Here is a 23,308-nt window from a genome sequence, read left to right on the forward strand (position 1 = left end):
CAGGATGGGCTCGCGGCTGTAGAAGGGGCTTGGGGGAGGACCATCCACCTGCTTACATGTCGCGCCACCTTAATGATGTATTGAAGCAGAATGATGGGATATGTCGTCATACGATGGCACTCTGCTTCAATACATCATGAACTCGTGGGCCCGTGTGATTCTGCCGAAGTGGTTCAACTGCCCCATTTACACTATCCGGGACTACGCCAAGCCAACACAGGCCTCCGATGGACTTCAAAACTCTGCAACTTTATCTAAACACAATGTTAACACCTTTGTAATAATAGATACACGCAAAGTGGCCAGATGGGCGTGAAAGATTTGAACTGCTTCTATTGTTTTAAAACAACGGATACATTTACTTGCGTTATTGTACTAGGGCAGGGGTAGGCAATCTTCGGCTCTCCTGATGTTGTGGACTACATCTCCCATAATGCTCTTACAGTCATAATGCTGACAAAGCATCAAGGGAAATGTAGTTCACAACATCTGGAGAGCCATAGATTGCCTACCCCTGTACAAAGTGTGACAGCACCTTTAATATTGGTGGCAGGTATGATGATATTTCAATTTGTCCATTTGATTTCTTTTGTTTGTTTTTTCATTTATTAAATGCATTTTAAATCAGGGATGGAGAATTGCTTTTATTTCTTATCCAGAGTATAATAATTAGATGTGGTTGGTGAAAATGGAAAGGGAAGGACATGTGAAACAAAATATTACACAGATTTAGAGTAAATGCTGAGTCAAAGGTGCTTGTGCTGAGGTCCAGGAGCGTGTTTCTCATACAGCGGTGGCGTGTTATGTCATTTATTAATGTTATTTACAGAAAATAATAACCGAAACACAATCCGCTTTAGGCTTAGTGTATATCTCTTAACAGATTTTGAGATCTTGGTATTCTATTGAATAGTAAGAAATGTGAATTGCTAAAATAAGATGCATTTCTGCAAATATTTCCTTTTAGTTTATAATGTTATCTAAAAAATACAAAGTACAATCACTATATATAATATATATGGTTAGTGGTGCCTGGGTACATTGCTGTAACTAAAACAGATGCACATACAAACACACAACCTCCTTGCTCTAATATCACAAACATAAGCTTTCCTCATTTGCACCACTAACCCCGATCTCATCCGATACTCAACATACACCCAGCATACGCCTTCATACACACACTCTTATGTTAACAGCGTACGCTGACATATACACACTTTACACCAGTGACACACATGCTAACACCGTACAGTCAAATAATCCATCTCGCACCGGCCCACCCTGGAGTTTGCCCGATGGTTTAAAGAACCTTGGAAACACTTACACAGAAAAACTGTACAACACAGGTAATTTAGGGGAAAGAATATATATTGTATATCGGCATTGCCGTCTGCTTCCCACATAAACAATCATTGTATTGGCCCTTTTATCTATTTCTGGCTGTTGATGATGGATACGTGTTCGATTGATACCCTGCGTTTCTCCCACTAGGACACAAACATAGATTTGCTATCAAATTCCCTGAATGGGGTGGGGGAGTGCAGCCCCTTTTCTGCACTTTTTATTTCATTGTTCTGTAGATTTGCCTCGGTCTACAGACTTTCCTCAGACTCCAGGAACTTAACAGCTCCCTAACCCAGTCAGGGGAGATCGGAGGGCCTTCCAAACCAGTCCTATGACTCTCATAGCTTATCAAAGAAGGGCTGTGGGGCAGCTACTTGGGATAGTGTTCAAAAAACACTTTGGTGTTATTGTGATTTGTGTAAGACTTAATTTATCTCCACTCAAACCACAAGACAAAACAGTCTTGTCTTTATCATACTGCCTCGCAGTAAACAATAGAATAGCTTAGTCTTAATCACACAGCTAGACACACTGACTAATGAAGGTCTATGGAGGCACAGACTATGTTAATCAGGACTTTATACCATACCTGGGAACGTCTGGGCTTTGGCTACCCAGAGCCTTCCCTTGCGGGACGCAGCCAGGACTACCCACCGACGTTGGGGGGGGGGGGGGGAAGAAACACCGGAGGATTGGGGTCTTGACTCGGAGAAGCGGTGCGTCACCCGGCGATCTCCGGGTCAAACCCGGCGAGTTTCCCGGCTAAGTTTCTGTATTTTGTATGTTTTGGCACTTAGGGTTTTTGTTGAAAATTTCACAACCTTAACAGACGAAAGGGAGCCCAAGTTAAGAAACAACGCCTCATAAGCTGGCGTTATAGGGGCAATTAAACTTAGTTCAGCGTATCTTTATGGCAGCATCCAAGAAAATAATCTTGCATCACTGGTTCCGGTCCTCGCCACCTACACAATCCCCTTTTAAACTGAAATTGATGCATATTATTGGCGGGAAACATTAGATAAGGCATTACTTACAGATTGGGCAGGGCTTTATTGAGACCTTAGATGATGACCCAGAATCCAGACCACCTTTGAATACACCTCATGGTACCGTTCTAAAACGATCCTAGGTAAGCCACTCATTACATTGGACGCAACTCATACCACGGGCTAATTGTGATTTTCTGAGATCTTTGTCAGGTATACCTGGTCCCTTCCTGAACGGGCAGCATCAGAGACGGGACAAACAGGCAGGGAAATGATTGATGATGTGAATAAGCTGCTGAATTCTGGACAGAGACGGACAGCTAGTTGATTTATTACATCGCACATGATCAATTGTATTTGATGATCTTTTGTAAAGTGAAAGTTTGGACGTACTGAAATCTCAGGGTGGGTGGGCAGAGCTGAACATGTTAAAGTAATCCATACTTTACATGCATTTATGACTTCACTGCCCATTGTTTCTGACTTACCATGCCAAAAACTGTATTATGTGACATATAACTGGCTTGTATGTAGTCTTTACCTCCTGTTAACTAAACAGATAAGATAAATGAGACTTTTGTTTTATTTTAGAAGTTTATGCAGAGCTCAATGGCCGTCTAAAAACCAGTAATTGCCTCCTCATTCGCCTCCCCTAACACTAACCCTTATTACCAACCAACACAAACGAGAAATGGAGAAGGGGGCACATGGCTTGGGTTAGGCAAGGACATTGCAGGACCTACTACTAGGAGGACTTAAACCCGTCTTTACAGAAATATACAATTTAAAAACTATTTTTAACAATATAAAAGCGTTTTATTTCTCTCAGAACCCCAGTTCAGCGTTGGTGGGTAGATCTGGAACGCCTGCTTTAGTTACACACATGGCATTCTGTGTATATATTATAACTTACTTCTCTATATCTTGACATTATTGTAGCAGCAAGTGTATCTAATCTTATGTTCAGATGCAAGACAGAGGCTGTGAGCGTCACACATATTTAGAATAAATGCCAGTTCCATAACATTTTTACTAAATAACCAGTCAATAATTCATATCAGTACTTCACACACATGCACTAATATTGTTTAGAATTTCTGCTGGGGGCTTTAAATGACATCCAGTGTAATAAATGAGCCCGATTAATTTAAATTTGAAATTAAAACAAATCATGTAGGACCACAGCAGATAAAACCCACACAAATAAATTTAGCAACACAAAAAATAAACTATTTAATATTTATTAAATGACACAAAATACCTAGATAACAGATTCACTCTTTTTTGAAGGGACACATATTTACATTATTTAGCAACTTAGAAAGACCTTGTACCCTCGTCATACTTCGTGAAACAATAAAAAGGTTTTACCTTTGTCTTAAAAGGATGCGATACGGTCACATAGCCTTTTAGATCACATTAAAGATTTGATACAGTGGACGCACACATTACATTTTCTCAAAGCCGCAGTGAAAACGCGCCCCTTACAGACAGGGGGGCGAGCTTTTCACGCCACATACCGAACAATTGGCATATTACATTTCCGAATGCTGCTGCACTCTTCAGAGTCAAAATTCCCCCATGTATTCAACCCATTCAACGCACGGAAAAAAAATAAAATCTGCAAACTGCCACACGCGGGGGGGGGGCTTTAAAAGAACCGAGAGATGAATGGCTGCCAACAACGTGGTGCCGACACTTCACTGTGGATCAAACTGACGTTTGCCACATGATATTTATCTTCCCATTCTGCGTGTACCACTTGCTTTGTTCTGTGACCCTCTCTACACGTTAAGTGAGAAGAGGAAAAAAAGTGCTGGGACGCTTGTCAAAAATAAAATTCAAAGGCGTCGCTGGGAAACCGAACTTGTACCTTTGTCAAATACTATAAGAACTAAAACATCTTGTTTTTAATTCTATTTTTTTTGCAATATGCTGTATTTTGGCACCTTTGCGTAAATTATTTAAAAAAGACAATTATGACCTCACGGCGCAAAAAAAAAAAAATAAAAAAAAAATAAAAAGTACATGCACACAACAAAATAAAAGTGACAAGTTCGACAACCTCTCTAAACTTAAAACAGCGGCAGAAACGATGCAGTTTTACGGGACATTATTCCTAAAGAAAACATTCCAAACAGCAATAAACCAGAAAAAATAATCCTATTTCATGAGAACTCGACATGCCGATAACCACACCAAACGAGCAGCAAACAGTAACTCTAATCCTTCCTGCATTCAGACAGCGACATGGATTCCAGCTACAGGCGTCACAACAGTATGTCCAAAACTCGATGCAGAACGGTTACCTCTGAAAGTACAAGAACCGCCATGTCCATTTTCAAGTCGTGACAATTAAAATAATCTGAATACATACAAAACCAGAAAATTTTCTCGGTAACTCCGTAAAGCAGCTGCAACGCTTTTTCAAAGACTTTCCTCGGCAAAAACGAGAGAGAGAGGGTTAAGCCAGGGTTAGAATTTGATTTGCCGCCATTCACCACATTAATGGGATCTTGTAAAAAAAAAAAAAAGTCAATCGTAGAAAAAGTGTCTGCCATTTACTAGTCTTTTCGGAATGAGTTCGTTCAGTGGGACAATTTTAAATAAAAGAAAATAAAGCAAAAGGCAACAGTGGTAACCCTGTATATGGATGCATTTGCTTCAGGCCCGACAAGAAGAATTTAAAAGCCAGATATGCTGCAAAAAATGGAGCAGAAGCAAACGCGGTTGTCCAAAGCAGCAAAAAGGCATGATTGTGTCTCAAAGCTACTCCTTCGGTCTGGTTATGTGAAAACATCAATTCCTTGCGGGTTTATAAAATGCCAAAAAGATTTCTTCTATCCCTTTGGATTATGAACAAATAATCAGGTGCCTGAAGCACAAAGTCTATTTTAATCTTTCATAAAAAGGCACAAAGATAAATAGAATCCTCTTTTCTAACGGATGCTTTTTATTTTTCTAGAATGCCTGAGAACCTAGTGATTTCAGGCTAAACCTCTAGGCACTCACTAAATATCCTCTCTGTGGCGGCAAAAGACATCAGACATCGGAGATGTGTTAAATCCATTAATTACCAGCATCAACCCCCCCCCCCCCCCGGGCTCACATAGCTGTACTTATGTTGGTAAAACAAATATGCCCCAACTCAGATCCCGCACATATTCCTAATTCTAGATATTCCAACAGCTACAGAAACTCCCACATCTGATGCTGGGCGGCTGCACTAAAATCTTACTTAAGATACCGAAAGTACATAGCGCTAAGAAACAAACAGGTATTTAAATTTGGCAAGATGGCAAGGGGACGTTTGTAATTTCCTTCAGGGGTTTTCTCATTTAATCCCAGTTTACATCACACATCAATTAACAGCCACGCTACGATGTCATTAGAAGAATGTTTATGCGGTAAAAACTAGCACTTAAGCACACAAATGATACATCCTCAAATAAAAGTCATATTCATATACTTGGGGTACAGTGCCTTCTGTTTTGGTTGTGATGGAAGTGCCAAATGTTCAAGCTGCGAATTAACAGATCACACGAGAAGCACACCGGCCATGAGAATATCCTTGATCACATCCCTAGCTGTTGTGAGAGTTTGCATGCAGCTTTAAGGAACAGCTGGAAGAAAGTGCCATTTTGCCCTTTATATCTTGTCTTCACTTGTAGAGCAGATAGAACTCTGGAAGTCACTCTTAAAAGTGTTCTGCACATCATTATAAACATGCAAAGAGTTCAACAGCATTCTTTTTAAATGTAAAATGTATTCATTAAAGGGGGTATTTGACATCACTGAAAATGTTGCTTACGTAGTTCTTCTTGAGGCAGTTTGCATTCAGTTAGTGATGATGTAAAAAGAAAGATTAATTTAATGGGATCGAAAGGCTAATTTTATTATCCATTAGCAACCCAGCGACCAGGAGCTCATAAAAACAAAGGCGACGACATTTCTACGCAACGTAATTGTACTGGTTGGGATTTTCCTTGTCCCTTTCCATGTAGTCTCTGTCTATTAAGGATTCTATTCTTTTCTTCAGATCTGCAGGCTGGAAGGACAGAGAAAGGAAAAAGTGTTGTAAATAAACAGACTGCTAACTCAAGCGTGCACAATTAATCGTCACTTTGTTGGATAAGAGGAAACTAATAACAGATTCGGTTATTAGGGACCAGAATAAGGTAACCTTCGAGTATAACCCTTGACTCTACAAAATAAAAATCAGTCTGAATGCATGAGTTGAAACACACACACACACATATATATATATATACATACATACATACATACACACACACACACTATATTTATACATACATATAAACAGAGTGAAACCGTTACATTGTTTTTCTGCAGAAATGGCACTAGGTCACATTTGTCTGGTTTGCTTTGATTAACTTATCAGTAATAATATCTGGCATTTGCCGATATATCAGGCAGCTACAGGAGGACAAGAACAGTATAGAGAAGGGGAATGGATGCCAGGGCAAGTAGTCGGTGTTAGATGTAATTTAGGAAAGCTGCATTACACCTTGAGGGAAGTAGTAGATAAGTGGAAGAGCCTCCACTACTATCTCAGTAAATCTTTTATGCTTAAATAGACTTAACTCCATCACTACCGGGCATTTTTAGTACTCATCATGCATATTTTGTCATTTTTACCATATGTCGGTTTAATCAAGATTCACCTTTTCTGTTTGATGTAACCACACAAAATTATACAACTTCCCCCCCCCCCCCAGAACGAGTAGGGCATTAAATTTAATCCATAGAAACATGCAAAAGACAACAATTGTGAGTGCTAGTATGTAAAAACCTAAAATAAAATAGTTTAGCAACTTTGCTTAGAATTTCTTCTATACAGCAGGTGGCACTCATTACAGACATACTCCACATATACATTTTCTTTATGTTCTAGAGGGCCACATCCATCCCTTATATAGTACCCTATAGGGTAGTATTTGTGCTAGGGCAATAGGATAGCAGGGCTTTTTAAAAATAGTTTTTTTTACTAATACATTTTTAACCTATTTTGTACCCTTGTATTTGCCACATGATATCACATTGACATCACTGAGCTCACGGTATTGTTTATCCATTTTATTTATACTTTGTTAGAAACAATGTTTCTTCCTCTTCCCACAAAGGGGAAAAACTAAAGATGATTTTTCACTCTCATCCCCTTCACTGATCACACTGTAATCTAGACAGACCCTGCAGAGTCTCTCCTGTCGTTCAGTGAAGGGGTTAAAGCCATCATGAACACAATACAAAAATCAAGGGAAAATAGAGGGTGAAGTAATGCAGAGAAACAAGGAGACTAATCCTAAACAGCTTATTAACCATTGAAGGAATTTACACATGCATGGGATAGGCATTAGATTAGTTTGAATATAATCAAGGACTAAGTAAAGTGTGGTTTTTACACCATGGGGGAGGGAAAAAAAAAAAAAAAAAAAAAAAAGCGCAATCTAGATGGTCCGGAAGGTTTTTATTTGCTGTCTGTGTGTAGAGAATAAGGGTTGTGCAGTCAAAATGGTCTTCAGAATCTGTTACCTTGACTGGGAATTTAAGCTGGTTGTACACCTCGGAAACCAGGAGATTGTGGCTAAGAGCCTTCCTCATTTTCATTATTCGAACAATTGCTGCATCAATCTGGTACTGTCGGTCTTGGAATACTCTCTCTGTAGTGCTTGCTTGCTCTTCCACCTATATATAAAGAAAAGAAGCGTTGAGTGCATCAATTGAGTGTTTTTACAGGTGTTGACGGCTCTGTTTTGTTCTGTGGCCAGCAATGCACGACAGTGTCAGATGTAAGTTGTAATACTTGCGATGCTTATGCAGCAAATCAACCTTAAAAAAAAAATGACTTAAAACCAGTAACAGTAACATAAGGAACACAATCTCTACTACTAAACAACTGGATTAAGAACAAAAATCCAAGAAAAAAAAAATGATATATAGAAATAACTAACATACCGTTTCTTTCATCTGAATTTGATTAATCCTTATTCTGAAGAGCTGATGCCGGAAATCATCATTGAACGTGAACTTGTCTCCGTCATCAACATCTTTACTCTTGGGACTCTTGACAAGAACCCTGGCTCTTCCGCATGCTACAGACTGCAGCGTTCTTCGTAACTCACTGTCCTCTGCCAAACAACACACATTAAACATAATATAATTTTCTTGAGTCATTTAAATAAGGTAAACATTGGTAAGATTCCTACCTATGCCAGTTGCCTGCCTAATCTCCTCAAAACTGAATTCTTCTCCCTCGTTAAACATCAGCAAGACAAGCGTTTGAAACAGCGAAACCTGGAGCTCTTTCCTACCCTGGAGAGAGAAGAAAACAAATCAGAAAAGCTTATTTGCCACGCTATCTGCTGGTTCTACAGAGGCCATTATTTACACAAGATTATTTAATTAGGCTACAAGCAAGCAGCCCAAGCCACCAAGCCTAGTTAAGAGACTTCGAGATGTACATTTTGTATAAAGACATATTTGCTTTAACTCATTTGCAGAAAGAACAGTCCATGAGCACCTCCACAAGCACTGGTCTCTTCCACATCCCGGTGCACAGACTGCCACGTCTACAATAGCAGTCCTTGGTGGGCCGATCAGTAGGGGCCACAGCAATCACAGTTGGCACGACAGCGATTATTATATCATTGTTATACTATCAGCAATAAACGTTTTCCGTCCTAGCATTCATTTCAGGCAAATAAAAGAAATCTGCGTTAGCCGGTAGAACTCACCTCATTGAACTCGGCTTTTAAAACACACTGTCCTAGTGTTGATTGCCACTGCAGCTTTCTACCGCTGTGCTTTCCCAGATAAAAGGTCTTAAATATCTCCTGTAGTTTTACCATCTAAAATTCAACAAAAAAGGAAAGTGATATTAAGCACATAAACATGACCAATGTGAAATCAAAAAGGCAATGTCACGTTCCAGATGACTCCACTCATTCTTACACCGAAGCACAAATCCGGTTTCTAATCGTGTTCTCTTTTCACCATGCTTATAATGGGATATAAAATGTATATGTCATTGTATTGTGCTATATATTCCATAAGTTGCTCCCAGGATATTTCGTATAACTGTTTTGCAGTAAATCTGTATGAAGTAGTCATGTGGACTTCTAATGTTTTAGCTGTTTCTATAAGACACATTTATACATTAACTGCCTTCCGTGCTCAGCACATATTCACTCGGAAATATCGAAACATTTTTCTATCGGGCTTTTTAGAGCTTTGAATATTGTTTGGTTTTATAATTTGGGTGTTGGAACTCAGAGGTTCCAATAGAAGTACGTTGGTATTTAACGAAATACAGGCAGCCCTCTATTTGATTAACAACTTAGACTGTGAAGACTCAACTTACATCATATTGTTTTTCTCATAATGTGCTTTTGGCCACTTAGTTATGCTGCCCCACTTTTCTTCCCATTTATATATTGTCAGTCTTGTTGTGGATGTGCTCTGTAAAATATACAGTTGTGCCATGTTTAGCTCCTAATGTAAAGCACCCCCTTCAATAAGGCTATACTGTACTGCTCAGTGTACTCAATACACTTTATTGTAGCATTTTGCCTTTGGTGCGGCATTAAACCAATGTGAAAACATGGTTCCATTTAACGTGCTTTGATGGAAAAATATGATGCAAGTATGAGGACTGCCTGTATCTTAGTTGCCAAAGAACTGTAGCATTCGTTTAATGCAAAGTTTTTATTTTGTTTATTAGTTACCCGCAGATCAATTTCTTGTTATAGGCAGAGACTTAATTCTAATAGTATCAGCCACCTTAACATGACATAGTATTGCAGTTTTGGGACGGAAATGTGAACCACATCTGTTGCTAAAGAGGCTGTGAACAACTAGAACACAGGTGCCATGACACGCACGTATATATATTATATATACACACACACACACACACACACACACACACACATTTGCAATCTTAGCAGTTCTCGGTAGAAGCCAGCTTGTTTCTTCTTACTGTCTGTGCACATAAAGAAGAGACCCAAAAGAGGGACAGGGAACTCACTTCTGGAGGCAGATGAACTTCCATAGGTACATATGTTGGCCAGTATCCCATTGTGAGAATGTTTACCGTCAGCTCAATATTGCCTGGGACATTCTGGTTCTGCATGTACTGAAAAGAAATGTGCGCATTTTTACACACGTTGCTTGGTTTACTTTTCATATTGATAAAACAATCCACCCTGGTAAAATTGCAATTAAACTACTCTGTACATAACATCACTGTTTCAGTTGAGGGAGCAGCCATTCAATTTGTAAATTTGCTCTATAGTCGAATTAATACAATAATGGTATTTGTGATATTTATAACGTATATCATCCTTCAGACACGAAAGATTTTCGATGAACATCACCGTAAGGGTTAAAAAAGGAGACTGTCCCCATGGTAAAACAACTACTGAAAACCGATCGTAGGAGTTGGTTTTCTTAACCAGCTCCATCCCAAACAAAAATACGTCCCTTAAAGGTATAGCTGTAGATTAAAGCACAATGTTACTGTATAACTGCAAATACAAAAGTAAACATGGAGATTGATTTTACCTGTTTAAAGTGAACCATGATGTCTTTTGATAATTCCATGTCTTTAAACATTCCTTCAAGTTTGCTGGTAAAGGCGGCCCCACATTCTACAAAAACACAATAATTATTTTAACATTTTCTTTTCTATTTAACAATCACAACCAAATTATAGTTTACATGGCACATCTACAGCAAAAACAGAAACCTACTGCACCTTTCTGGGATAAACTCGCAGAGCAAACTAAAGTCCCTAGGAAAAGTTTTAGATTCAGTAACTTGTAACTTAGATCACCATATTATCTACACAGTGTTTTTATATAGTGTATGTATAATAGGTAGTACAAGGTGTGTTACATACTCTAAAAGGAAATCTACAGCAAACAATTTGACTTTTTGGCAGCAAGACTAAAGCTATAATGCAAATTGAAAGCTTAAGCTGTTTACACCTACCATGCTTCAATTTCGAAAGCATAGATTTTTCAGCATCTACAGAAGCACTTTTTCCAACAAGGAGCCGCTTGGCCAAGTCTTTCTTGTAGAAAGCCTCAAACACATCCTTGCCTAAGGACAGAGGGAATTCAATGAGGGTTTAGAATAAGAGACAGGAGACCAGAAGATGTCAAATGTTTTAAGCAGATCACAAAACACTACATTTCCATATAAGATTTTACAGTACAATACGAGGCCACGAGCTGATGAGAAACAAAAGCAAGACAAAACAAGTTCTGATCCAGCGAACAGTAAACAGAGAAAGCTATTAGGTCCCGTACCCCTAGCAATTCTAAAAATAAGACAAAATGATAGTATTCCAAGACTATTGAAATATTAAAAATACCTAATGCGGCTAAGAATCTTTTTCACTCAATGTTAAACTTTAAGCAAACCGTATTAGGTTACCATGTCAAAAAAAAAAAAAAAAAAAGAGAAAAGTACTAAAACGTATCTTATTAAAAGAAAAAGCAGTTGCTTTTTAAACCCCTTTAGCTTCCTAATGCTCCGAAAAGTGTTTGGGTGAAAGGACGTGTGTGTCTCTGGCCCAGATAGTTCACACTGTTCTAAGTACCTTCTCCCGTAGTGACAAAGTTGGATTTTTTTTAGGTTCCTATAATACTTTAAGATGGTTCTGACAAGTTTCTCTTATATGTCAAGCCTAATGTATATTTAAAACATACCATAAATGAACCTAAATATAATCATAATTTTATCCAGCATCTTTTCAAGCTCTTCATCAGTCGCTTCTTTATTTCCAGTCCGCAGCTTCGAATCGACATATTTAGCTAGAATCAAGAACACATACAAGCGTTTTGGGGGATTAGCAAAGATAATTTCAAAAGAAAAAAAGTGTACTTTAATACAGAATTTAATTTCTCTAATAAATCAATGTGAATTGTATGCATCCACAAATTGTTAAAGAGTACTATTCATTATAATGACACATGCGGTAATTTCCTTACAAATACTTAAGGAACAGCTACCACTGCCTACGTAAAGAATGCTTCTAGCCCAGTATAAAAAAGTCTGGGGGCGTAAAAGCAAATAATATAAAAAATATATATACCTATTAGTTCTGCGGGTTTGTTTGGTCTTTTGTTAATAAAAGTTTCAAATGCTTCTTTCATAGCATTTACAAACTTTTCATTCTTTAAAAAGCAGACATCTATCACATTGTCAACTTTGTCCTTAAAATCCAGCAGCTCTTGTACCATTGTCTTATCTTTTTCTGGATTGATCACAATGGTGCTACCAAAGGCCTAGAAAGAAAGAAAAACAATTAAAACCGGTCCCCATGTTACAATGCAATAAAACCAAATCAGTTGGTAAATAAATGGTATTACTTGAACCCAACTCCATATGTCAATTTTTTTTAATTTTTTTTTTTTTAGGTACTATCAAAATAGATTACAGTATCAAGCAGGTCAACTGCAACTTCTAGGGACACTCCAGCCATCAAAAGCAAAGTAATGCATATGGTAGCTTTGTCACCACTTTAAATGAATTTTTCCCATCCAGCATCCAGACTTGCAGGAGATACGCTCGAAGGCCCCTGTCTCGCCTCAAATGTGCGCATGTGCCTTCTTGTCAGTGATTGACAAGCATCCAGGTACGAAGTGAACAATGTAAGCGATGGGGTACACTGTCCCTTTAAAACTACCTTTATATATTCAATCCAGTGTTGCAGAAGAACCTGTACTCCGCCTCGCACTCGACTGAACAATTGATACAGCAAGGAAAGGTCTTGAATACGATTTTCATCCAAAAGGTGATTTAAACCTGTCGAGTGAAACATCCAATATTAACTGTGTCCATTGTGATGCAATGCGGACTTCAAATGCAACGTGACAGAATGTTATAGGACATTACCTTTCTGGAGAGTGGCCGTTAAATGTTCACCTAGAAGCTGTTTCTCTACAGTAGCAATTAATGGCTTCCTACAAAAAAACAAATTAAAACCTTCACTCAGATCATAATCAGTCCTTTGTCTGGTCTTAGTTTCAGGATAACTATGCCTCTCATGCATGTTTAAAATTGCCCTACTATATTAAACTCTACCACTTCCACTGGAAATGAGAGTACATTTAAAAAGGCATTTAACACGAAGACAGAGTTGGAGTACATCTATATTCTTTTAACCCCTTTAGGGCCATCAAGGCTTTTAATTAAAACCATATTCATTCAAATAAAACAATTATTTGATAGCAAGAACACAAAGTAGCGCAAAGTTTGCTTATGGTTTCTTCTACGGGTCTCCCAAATAACCTATTTATATACGGGAACATCCCCGGAGTCTTTAAATTGATTTATTGTGTGTGTGTGTGTGTGTGTGTGTGTGTGTGTGTGTGTGTGTGTGTGTGTGTGTGTGTATGTATGTATACGGCTTTTATTTAGAGCTCGTCAGTGTAACGCTATCACAGTCTCTCAAGCTTACATAAGGGGTCAAGAAGGACCACTGTTTTGAGGACTGCATAGAAGGCCCTTTGTCAAAATGTGGTAAAAAAAACATTTTATTTTGCTGTATTACGGGAAACAAATGTTTTGAGCTCAAGAAACCAATGTAGTCAGAGGAAGGGACTGATTCATAACATCACCAGCCATCATGTAATCACATCACGGAATACTAGGAGGTGGTGCTCCAGAAAAAAAAATCACTAGTTACTTTATGAAAGATAAACCTAAAAATATAAAATTAGCCAAATGTATCTCACATTAGAGGTATAAACTCACTGTGTGCTTTGATCTAAATATTTAATTACACGGTCTGCTTCTTCTTCTAAGCGTTTGTTCACATGATGAAGGTATTCTGGAACCTGTACCAGGAGAAAGCAAATTTACCACCCCATTGTCATCATTAACTTTAACAATAAAAACAAGTATACAGCTTTCAAAATGAAAAATGTTAAAAAGTTTTCAAGTCAGTAGCAAGTTTCTTTAAGATATAATAAAGCATGGATAAGGAGAATAACATGCAAGTTAGTACAGTGTGAAAATTATATTCTTGGTAAGTTAGTGTTTTTTTCTCTTATTAGTACATTTGAACTTTACAAATGTCAGTATTATAGCTTTTTATATTTTAGCTGCACATGAACCATCGCCATAGTGCTTTATTCCCTAAAGGACTAGTTGTTTTGACTGGCAGGTTTCTCCAACAACAAGGGCTGAGATGGCCCTTATTATGCATAATTCAGTGTGTAAAGAATTCTCACTGACTTTCCTGTAAGCGAACAGATCCCAAAGTGAAACAGAGGACCAGCATTAGCACCTTACAACAAAAGAGCTAATGTGTAGAAGAAGATAAGCCTTCTGTGCTCCTCTGGAGAAGATAAAAAGGCTTGCACAGCAAGTTATATAAAATGATTTCACATAGTGCTGTAAAGCCAGGTCATCTGTCACCACAATTTCACACAGACTGCAAGGTGTCAAGTACGAATTTCGCATTTACACGGTTAGTCATTTTGCTAACAAATGTGGAAATAAACTGCTTTACGACACACAGTTATTAAGCCAACAAATACGAACCTCCCGGCAAAGCCGTCACAGCATGCAATGCACACGGACAGCATTGTGAGAGAAAATGTGGACTGTGTACCTATGCATGGAGCACAACCTAGCTGAACAACAGAGTTATAGCTATGCTTGAGGATGACATGTCCACTTTTAAAGGCTTTCTCGTGTCCCTATAAACTCTAGCAATTTTGCATGATTGTCAGTTACAATTTACATCGGCCACACTAAGAGAAAGCCTCGTTACACACCTCACACTCCTGCATGAGCCGCTGGCCTTCCGCAGCATACAGCCGGTTTGTCTCTTCTAAGAACCTGTGCTCAAACGAGTCCTGATAAATCTGCAACGCAAGACAACATTTATATTCAATGGAGAGGCAGATAGAAGTTCTTTACATTTTCTAGATTTCCTTATAGAATGCAAGCTATTAGCAGAATATTCCCTTAATGCATTAAGGCACAAACAAGACATGAACCTATATTCACAGCATACTTGCCAATAAGAGTTCATATACTAAAAGACATGCAAGATGTACTAAAGTTAATATGCTGGTTGACCATAAATGCTGAAAAGTTTATTGGAAAATACCAAAGCCAACATCTCAATTTCCCCAAAGTAAAGAAACTAAAATGGGTCAACAACAATGCTTTTTTTGCCTTCTTCTGGATCCACCAATATGCGTTTGTGGAATGGTCGCACTTGACAGACAATGTCTTTTTCCCAACCTAATTAACCATGTAACTATATGAATCAACAAGTAAGTTATATGTAATATTATAGTTATAGTGAATGCATGCCCTAACTCTGCTCATTGTACCTGTAAGTCAGAGAGCATACTAAGAAGGCTTCGTAATAAATATCTGTCGATCGCTTCTCCATTTCGTTCTCTCTCAATCAACAGAAGAATTCCATCAATGGTCTTGTTCTGGACTTTCTGATCACTGATGATATGGTTTCTGAAGAGTTCCAATCCCATATCCCTGCAATAACATGCATTTTGATTTGAAATGAATTATTCGAGAGAGGTTACAATAAATAACTCCATGCATTTACAGCCATTATCCTGTAAACAAATTGGTCATATATAAAATGTATTTATAGCATCAATGAAATACTGAGAAATTGTATCTAACAATTAAAAGTGCTGGCAAATTGAGAGTTATGTCTTCACAGTATACATTGATGGCTAATCTTCTATTAACCCCATAACCTATTTAGTAGCCCAATATCAGGATTACAAGTGTGTAGCAGGAGCACAACAATAACCAACACCAGAGCTTGACAACATGTCTGTAGCAGTTAGAAGCCAGAAAGAGAAATCTAGGAGAAAGCCGGTTCAATTTAGGACCCAGAACAAGTTTATCCCTGTAGCGATCAATATAAAAAGGCTAAAAGAGCTGCTTTAAAAACACTCTAGAAATCCCAGTAACACATACGGAAGTATGCCTCTTAAAAAGTGAAGTAAAACAGAGAAACATCAGGAGCTGTAATGTGGCCCTTTAATAATCGGCTTCCTAATGTTAAATAAACCCCTTTCCTTGTGAGAAAACTACCAAGCCATAAACCCAGCTGCCTTAAGAGTGCAGCAATAATTTACTTACCATATAGATGGCAACATTGAATTTTGCAGAACATATGTCCTGTCCAGAAATAAGAATATACTCCGAATCATGATCTTTAAGACAAAGAAAAAATGAAAAACAAAAATTGATATTTAAACTTTTGAAATACCTCACATTAAATGTAGAATTGCCCCCTATAAAGCATGAAAACTAAAGTTCTCTACATACAGCTGATGTGCTCCTCCCAACATTTGTAAGAATTAGACTATTATTCATTGTTTTATATAGCGCTATACAAAAGGGTAATATTAAAAAGAAGATCCTAAAAACAGCATAAAAATTTCACTAGAAGGGGTAAAAATGTGAATACCAACTAATGACTTCTACACAGCTCTCATTCCCTTAAAGCAACAGACACTGTTATACAAAAAACGCTCATCAATATCCCATGCGCGCCCGCCGGCAGTTACTACAAGTAATAGAAAAGTCCTTTGTACGGCAGATGTTCAAAAAACACTGGATATTAGACGTGCCATAATAAATGTTTTATATTTAAGACAAGTACATACAAAGTTTCCCAAAAGAAAAACACAGATGCAAGGAAATATTTACCATTTGTCTGCAGTGGTCCTCCCAACATTTGTTTATTATCTTTAGAAAAATGACACAATCCAATGAATCTGTGATTAAAGTGTTAAGGAAATATGCACTTGCAAGCAGCTGAATAATAAGAAAAATGTACACTATGCAGAAAAGTACAAACTGATATATCATTGAGAAATTGAGACATAATTATTGATAGTATTCTAGGTTATGTTTAAAGTGCGTAGTATATGTTTTATTAAAGTGGCACGCCAGTGTCCCAGAGACAGCATACTAAAACAATTCATATGAAAAGGACAATAATATGCATTGGTTAAAGTTAAAAAATGTGCTTACGCTGCGCAAATCCTATGCTGAGCCAGTGCTGGGGGTGACTGTCATTAAAGCATTTCACATGTAAGGAGATCACCTGCACTGAAAATGCGAGGTGAGGAGGGAAAATGCATATGCAAGATTCTGCAGAATACCTGTATGCAAGTGTAAGTGGGACATTATGCCACTTTAAAGGGAACTCTCAGCTCTCATAGTTGGAGCGTCATTTCAAACTTTAATAAACTATTCTTGAACAAAGTTACCTGAATATTACACCAAGTACAGCACTTACACTTTCAACTAGAAACCACCCCCCCACCCAAAAAAAAACACACTGTAGTCGCTTACACACTGACCCCAACAAAACCAAGTTAAACAAAATATTTTAGATACAGTCCTTTTCATTTTAGAGCAACTATATGTTCAGAAACTTAATTTCTAACATGGCCAGTAATTAACGCCGCAAATCAACGCAAACGATGAATACATAACACTATTCCAAAAAGGATATTCTCTGAATTGGTGAATTTGTGCTTTGATGTGGTCCTCACAAATCTGCCTCAATTGTTTGTAGAGGTTTGCAGAGATCTTGTAAGAACAGAGGTTTTCCACAGCCTAGAAAGACAAAAGGAGAAGGTTATTAAAATCAACATACATGGATAGCGAGTAAACCAGTGAGTGAGTGTCAGTCAGAGCGGCGGGCCTTCACAAATGGGGGCTACAGAAAGCAAAGCATCAAATGTTTCAAAATCCATGGGGTAAGACTCTTGTTCTAAAACTTGGCATTCATCATTATAAGATGATATTATTATCATATATTATCTTTTCACTAAAGTTAACAAACCTGGTACAATTCTTCTAAGTTGTATTTTATTGAAGTGCTTTTTTGAATGGCTTGTACCGCTTCCTTCAGTTTCTGCCAGGTTTCATCACTGTAATTTTCAGGCAATTTAGGTTTATCTGTAAAAGTAAAGTGTATTAATTAAAAAGAAGGAACAAACGCTGCTTTATTTGCCACCAAAACATGAGCAAAATAGGAAACCATATAAATACACAAGTTAGTTAGAAGTCAAGGGCATGCTTGCAAAGGTATTTTAAACCAAAAGTACAAATAAGAGCAAATGCACCATCTAAATACTAGGAGGATACAAGGTATATATTTTCAGACACAATGACACATGGGGTATTAAGTCTCATATGCATATTTGTAAAGCTGACCATTCCAATAAGTGATAAGGCAACCCTCTTCCATGCAAAGTATATAAAAAAAAAAAGCCATTGGCCCCCATTGAACATAGAGGGTGGATGGAACTTTAAATGGACGCGCCATTCAGCCTCATGAATGAAGAATGCACTTTAAACTAGTTGTGGGTACTTTAATAACTATCCACTGAACCTGTACAGCAATTCTTCCTAAGTGCACCAACATTTCGCATCACCGAGCTCCAACCGAAAACAAAGGGGATCACTTTCTGCTCATACAGGTTTCGTTAGACCCCCACACCAGGATGCCAAGCCAGAAATGGATCTGACAGGCAGTAAATATATTGTAACGCTGGAGATATGGCAACATAAACACATCTCCCGCAAGCCAAACTGCCTTAAAGGGACCATTCAGCCATCATATAAAGAATGTCCCCCAAGTAAGTAGTAACATATAAACTCTCTCGTTTTTTATTGTTTAGTTTGCATTCAAAATCTATAATTAACAGATACCTTCAGCTACTAGCACTGGCCAGCGCACTTACCTTACTCTTGTAAGACAAGAAGCCAAAGTAACTAGGCAATTTAGTCAACTCAGCCACAGCATTTTGAACATGCGCGTCCATATTATACACATACAGTGCACTAGGCTCACAAATAAGCATTAGAATTTTATTAACACAGCACAATCGTTCCTATTGAATTTGACTCCTGGGGGGCCAATACAGTTTCCCTTTGTGTTTCCAGGTATGCATGTGTAAATTGTATACAGAATCCCTACGTACAGGAAGACAAATACAAAAATAAATCACTCTTTTCAACACAATACCACTGTAGAATACACACAATGCCAAGCCCAATGTCACAATAAGAAAAGAGCTCCTTAAAGTGCATCAAAGCACGTTAGATCAATGTATAATAATTAGCAATGCATTTTTGCTAAAATACTTTTAGTTTATATAAACTTGCACGTGGTCCCTTCATTGGTTGTGATAGAGGTAAAAGTAACTAGCGGCTGTACAAAGAACCTTGCAAACTCTTGGACATGTGCATCTAATTATTATATTATCCCACGACAGGGAAAAAAAAAATCAAATACACAGATTCAAAGATGCAATAATAATAAATAACTGTAACAGCAATAACCAAGTTACATGTATGGGAGAGACGTCCAACAGTCTGGAAATTACCCCAACGCATGGCTGAAAGAAGGGAAGGATGTATATATTCTAGCACAACAAACAATTCTTATAAAAAAAATAAAAAATGTTTTCTTTACATTTTGATACAAGCTCTTGGAATTTCGCATCATATGTCACTCATTAAAAGAAACGTTTGACACCCCTCAATCGATCATATACCTTGTTTTGAAAAATAATTCTCTTATCTCAAGGTAAATGTTTAAAGGGATATTCCAGGTCCGGAGAGACCATGAGGTTCCCTCACTAAAGAGTTTGCAGAGAGTTGGAAATCTCAACTGCCTGGGATCACCACTCAATATGAATGTCACATCTATGTGAAGGTCTGAGCTAGCATCCAATTACCTGCGAGATTATGAAGTTTCTTCAGTTCCAAATGGGTTCAATAGACAGTTTTAACTAAAAGTTGTAAAACTATAAGTTTGTGGCTTGGTGACAAGACATAGCATATATAAGTGAAATAAAAAAAACACTCATGTCAACCGATCTCCGTGATGAACCGTTCCGATCACAACCTCCCTTTTTTCTACAAAAATGTCAGCCCCAAACACTTAAACAAAATGACACAAAAACACGGTTCACAAGATTATCTTTGAAGAGTAAATAAAATGACCATTAACTGCATCAAGCTGGCTTTGTTTTTGTTTTTTTGCACACAGGTCATCACCAGAGTTTACCCCTTCAAGTTGACCTCAATAATAAAATACTTGGATTAACGTTGACTAGCACAGAATGTATAGCTGGGACCTTTCGAACGAACGACACAACCTCTTGGATATTAGCATCAAATTATTGTATATTATCTTTTAAAACCTCTTGACTGCAACATTATGACAGGCGTCACCAAAAACATTTAAATTGAAAAACTGCAAAGAACAGCAGAGGTTCAGAAAGCGAGAACAAACTTGCGCTCAGCTCTTCTGAGTGACAGGTGGAGTCCTCAGGCAGCTGACGATCACAGTAACTGTAAAACAAGTAAAAGGCTTCCTTACGGCAAAAGCACCGCCAGCGCACACATCTTTTACCTTTAAAGTTCTTGATTACTAACTTCTTGGCAGAGCCATGCTTGTTGTTAGCAAAGCTGGACACAGGGGAGGCTTTGGTGAGCCCATTGGCATGATGGCCAGCAGCCACAGGGGAGATCAGTACGTTTTTACTCCTCAGAGGCTGAGGAGCATTGGAAGAGCATGAAGAAGAGGAGGGGGACTCCTCAGCCATCTTCACATCGAGTCCAATAAAGTCCAGGGTATCGTCAAACCTCAGCTTCTTCTGTAAGAGGTTGGAGGAGGAGGAAGAGTGTTTGGGGGAGGAAAGGGGGTCGAAATCGTCCTTTTCGCTGCTGCTGCTGTTCAGCTTCCTCTTCTTCGAGGAGCCGGTACCCTCTGGTCTGACCTCCTGAGCTGAGGGGTTTGAGGACGATAAACCTGAGGGAAACATGAAAACAGCACTACTTAAAATGAACACAGTCTTGCTTGTGTGTTGGAGGAGTGTCTCCTCTAGCCCCAGGCCCCGTGCTCGCAGTCTCTCTTGGCGGATACAGCTAGACGCTGTCAACTTATCACTGCCAGGCACCACTCGATAGGCCCGGGACTGTCTCGGTACTCCGGATAGACCCACTTTCCGCTTGTTTATTGTCAAAAGAGAAGGGACCAAAGATGGCTTCACTTCCTCTCACAAGGCATTTCGGGTAGCGAGGCCCAAGAAGGCACCGGCGGCAGCTTTCACTCCCGCCTCCCGTCAACAGCACAACAGACCCTCCCACAATCCAAGCGTGTCGTAAACGTTACAAGAATAAATAAATAATAATAAATAAAACGTGGTTTACACTAACCGGAAGGGCTAGCGACGAGGTCTTTCATAATGCCCGACCGTGCGGGCCTCATCCGTTGCCTTTCCCTCGCCGAGGTGCTAATTTGATTGGTCCCGGCAGGGAGTTCGGGGACTGGTAAGCAACGAGAACAGACACTTGGGAGGGGCGGGGAATTCATGACGTCAGAGCGCCCTCCTGATTGGATAAGGTGACTGGCGTGGGCCATCCGCATGCAGTCTTGTTACCGCCTTTTTCACCTGGCGAATGCCGGATTCTTGGTGCGCTTCTCGTGTGCGCGGCTGTTTACCCAGCGAGCTCCGACACTGCGAGAACTAGAACATTCCTTTTGATATTACGTCACTCCGGGGGCACGCGATCCGTTTCCAGCAGCATTCACAAGGCATTAGGCCAACAGCTATTACATGTATGTTAATAAAAGTACTGTTACATCGTCTGTCTCTACATGGGAACTGGCGAGGCGTTTAAGTTGGGGCTAGAGATCTACACCCTGGTATGGATGACTTGAGAAGTAACGCTCTAGAGCTTACATCTCACTTTCACCTTTGGTGACGTTTTAAGGAGTACCGTCTCAGGTGTACACCGCTCACAGTAACACGTGATTGGCTCAATGGAAGCAAGAAATTGGAGGAAACTTCCCTCCTGTACTTTGCTAAATCCCTTTAAGTGTTTTTATCACACCCCCTTTCTCTTCTCTCCTCCAGTCTATACATATTGAGATCCCTTCGTCTTCCCTGATTATTTATTGGAATTTGATACTGGCAGCCCCCATCTGGTTATAAGGGGAGATGTATACATTAGACAGGCACCATAAGTGTGATTTTCCTTCCCAATGACCAAATAGACATAGAGCTTGACAGTCTTAAAACATGTAGGTGTTTCAAAATGTTTAGTAAAACAATCTAAACTTTGTATATAGGCCCGATGGTAGATGTAATGTTATTTATTCGGGGGGGGGGGTGTATGATTATTTTTTATATTTATCTGATCTCTTTTTCCCTGCTGGCTCTTTATTTTTAACATTTTTAGGTATTTGTAATTTGTTTGATTAGTTTAGAAACCGGGACGGACGAACGGGATCCTTGTAATTAGCGTTCCTGGGAATCTTGTTATTACGATGAAACAGGCACTTCTAAAATTGATTTATTCCTTCACAACTATTCTCTGTATGACGGATGGCACTTCCTGTTGTCCCGTTACTGCGCCAGAGCTAATGCAGATCCTATGTATGAATATGATGCCATCATCCAGTGCTACCCTACAAACCCTTATGCTTGGTCCAACACTGACAGGTAGTTAAATTGCAATTGATCTCTTTATAAAGAGAGTTTTGGTTTAAGCTACCATCACATCATCAAGGAAGTGTAGGCAAGTTGCAAATTCCGTTTAGTGAATACATCCCTTTTTGTGAAAGACTATTGTTTTGGGAGCTATCAGGTCGCACCACCATGTGGATGTTATGCTTGCATTTAGGAGCATTGCTGTAGTGTGGGTGCCCACCTTTGACCTATATTTACATGCAGATGCTACACTAGCTATCCCGAAACGTTTATGTAGAGAGAGAGAGAGAGAGAACCACTCTCTCTCGAGCTGTTACACATTCGCCTCCACAGCAACAATCTTTTTTCAGTGCTCATTTCACTCCTGCGGAACCTACTTTCTTCTGCCAGGAGTAGGTAATCACTTCCGCCCTGTGTATACGTCAC

At 38.9% G+C, this 23,308-nt stretch overlaps 1 protein-coding gene across 2 annotated transcripts; it reads right to left on the reverse strand.

Annotated features, from left to right (window-relative positions):
• Positions 1-6,285: 6,285 nt before the first annotated feature.
• LOC149298143 (cullin-4B) lies at positions 6,286-21,633 on the reverse strand. Of its 2 annotated transcripts, XM_089487706.1 has the most exons (21): positions 21,591-21,633; positions 20,800-21,198; positions 18,217-18,332; positions 17,884-17,987; positions 17,070-17,139; positions 16,497-16,570; positions 15,713-15,875; positions 15,146-15,235; positions 14,118-14,200; positions 13,257-13,324; positions 13,048-13,166; positions 12,454-12,646; positions 12,068-12,172; positions 11,346-11,456; positions 10,917-11,002; positions 10,381-10,488; positions 9,089-9,202; positions 8,561-8,666; positions 8,310-8,482; positions 7,887-8,039; positions 6,286-6,381 (listed from the first exon to the last, which is right to left on the reverse strand). In XM_089487706.1, exons 2-21 carry the CDS (start codon positions 20,990-20,992, stop codon positions 6,286-6,288), a joined length of 2,325 nt encoding a protein of 774 aa, XP_089343832.1. In that variant the 5' UTR covers positions 20,993-21,198; positions 21,591-21,633. The 2 variants fall into 2 exon arrangements, with proteins under 2 accessions (XP_089343832.1, XP_089343833.1); XM_089487707.1 differs by lacking the exon at positions 21,591-21,633 and having other exon boundaries at positions 20,800-21,211.
• Positions 21,634-23,308: the final 1,675 nt, after the last annotated feature.

This window comes from Sceloporus occidentalis, unplaced genomic scaffold (genome assembly GCF_023333645.1).
Source record: "Sceloporus occidentalis isolate IW3139 unplaced genomic scaffold, rSceOcc1.0.p SCAF_34, whole genome shotgun sequence".
Lineage (NCBI taxonomy): Eukaryota > Metazoa > Chordata > Lepidosauria > Squamata > Phrynosomatidae > Sceloporus > Sceloporus occidentalis.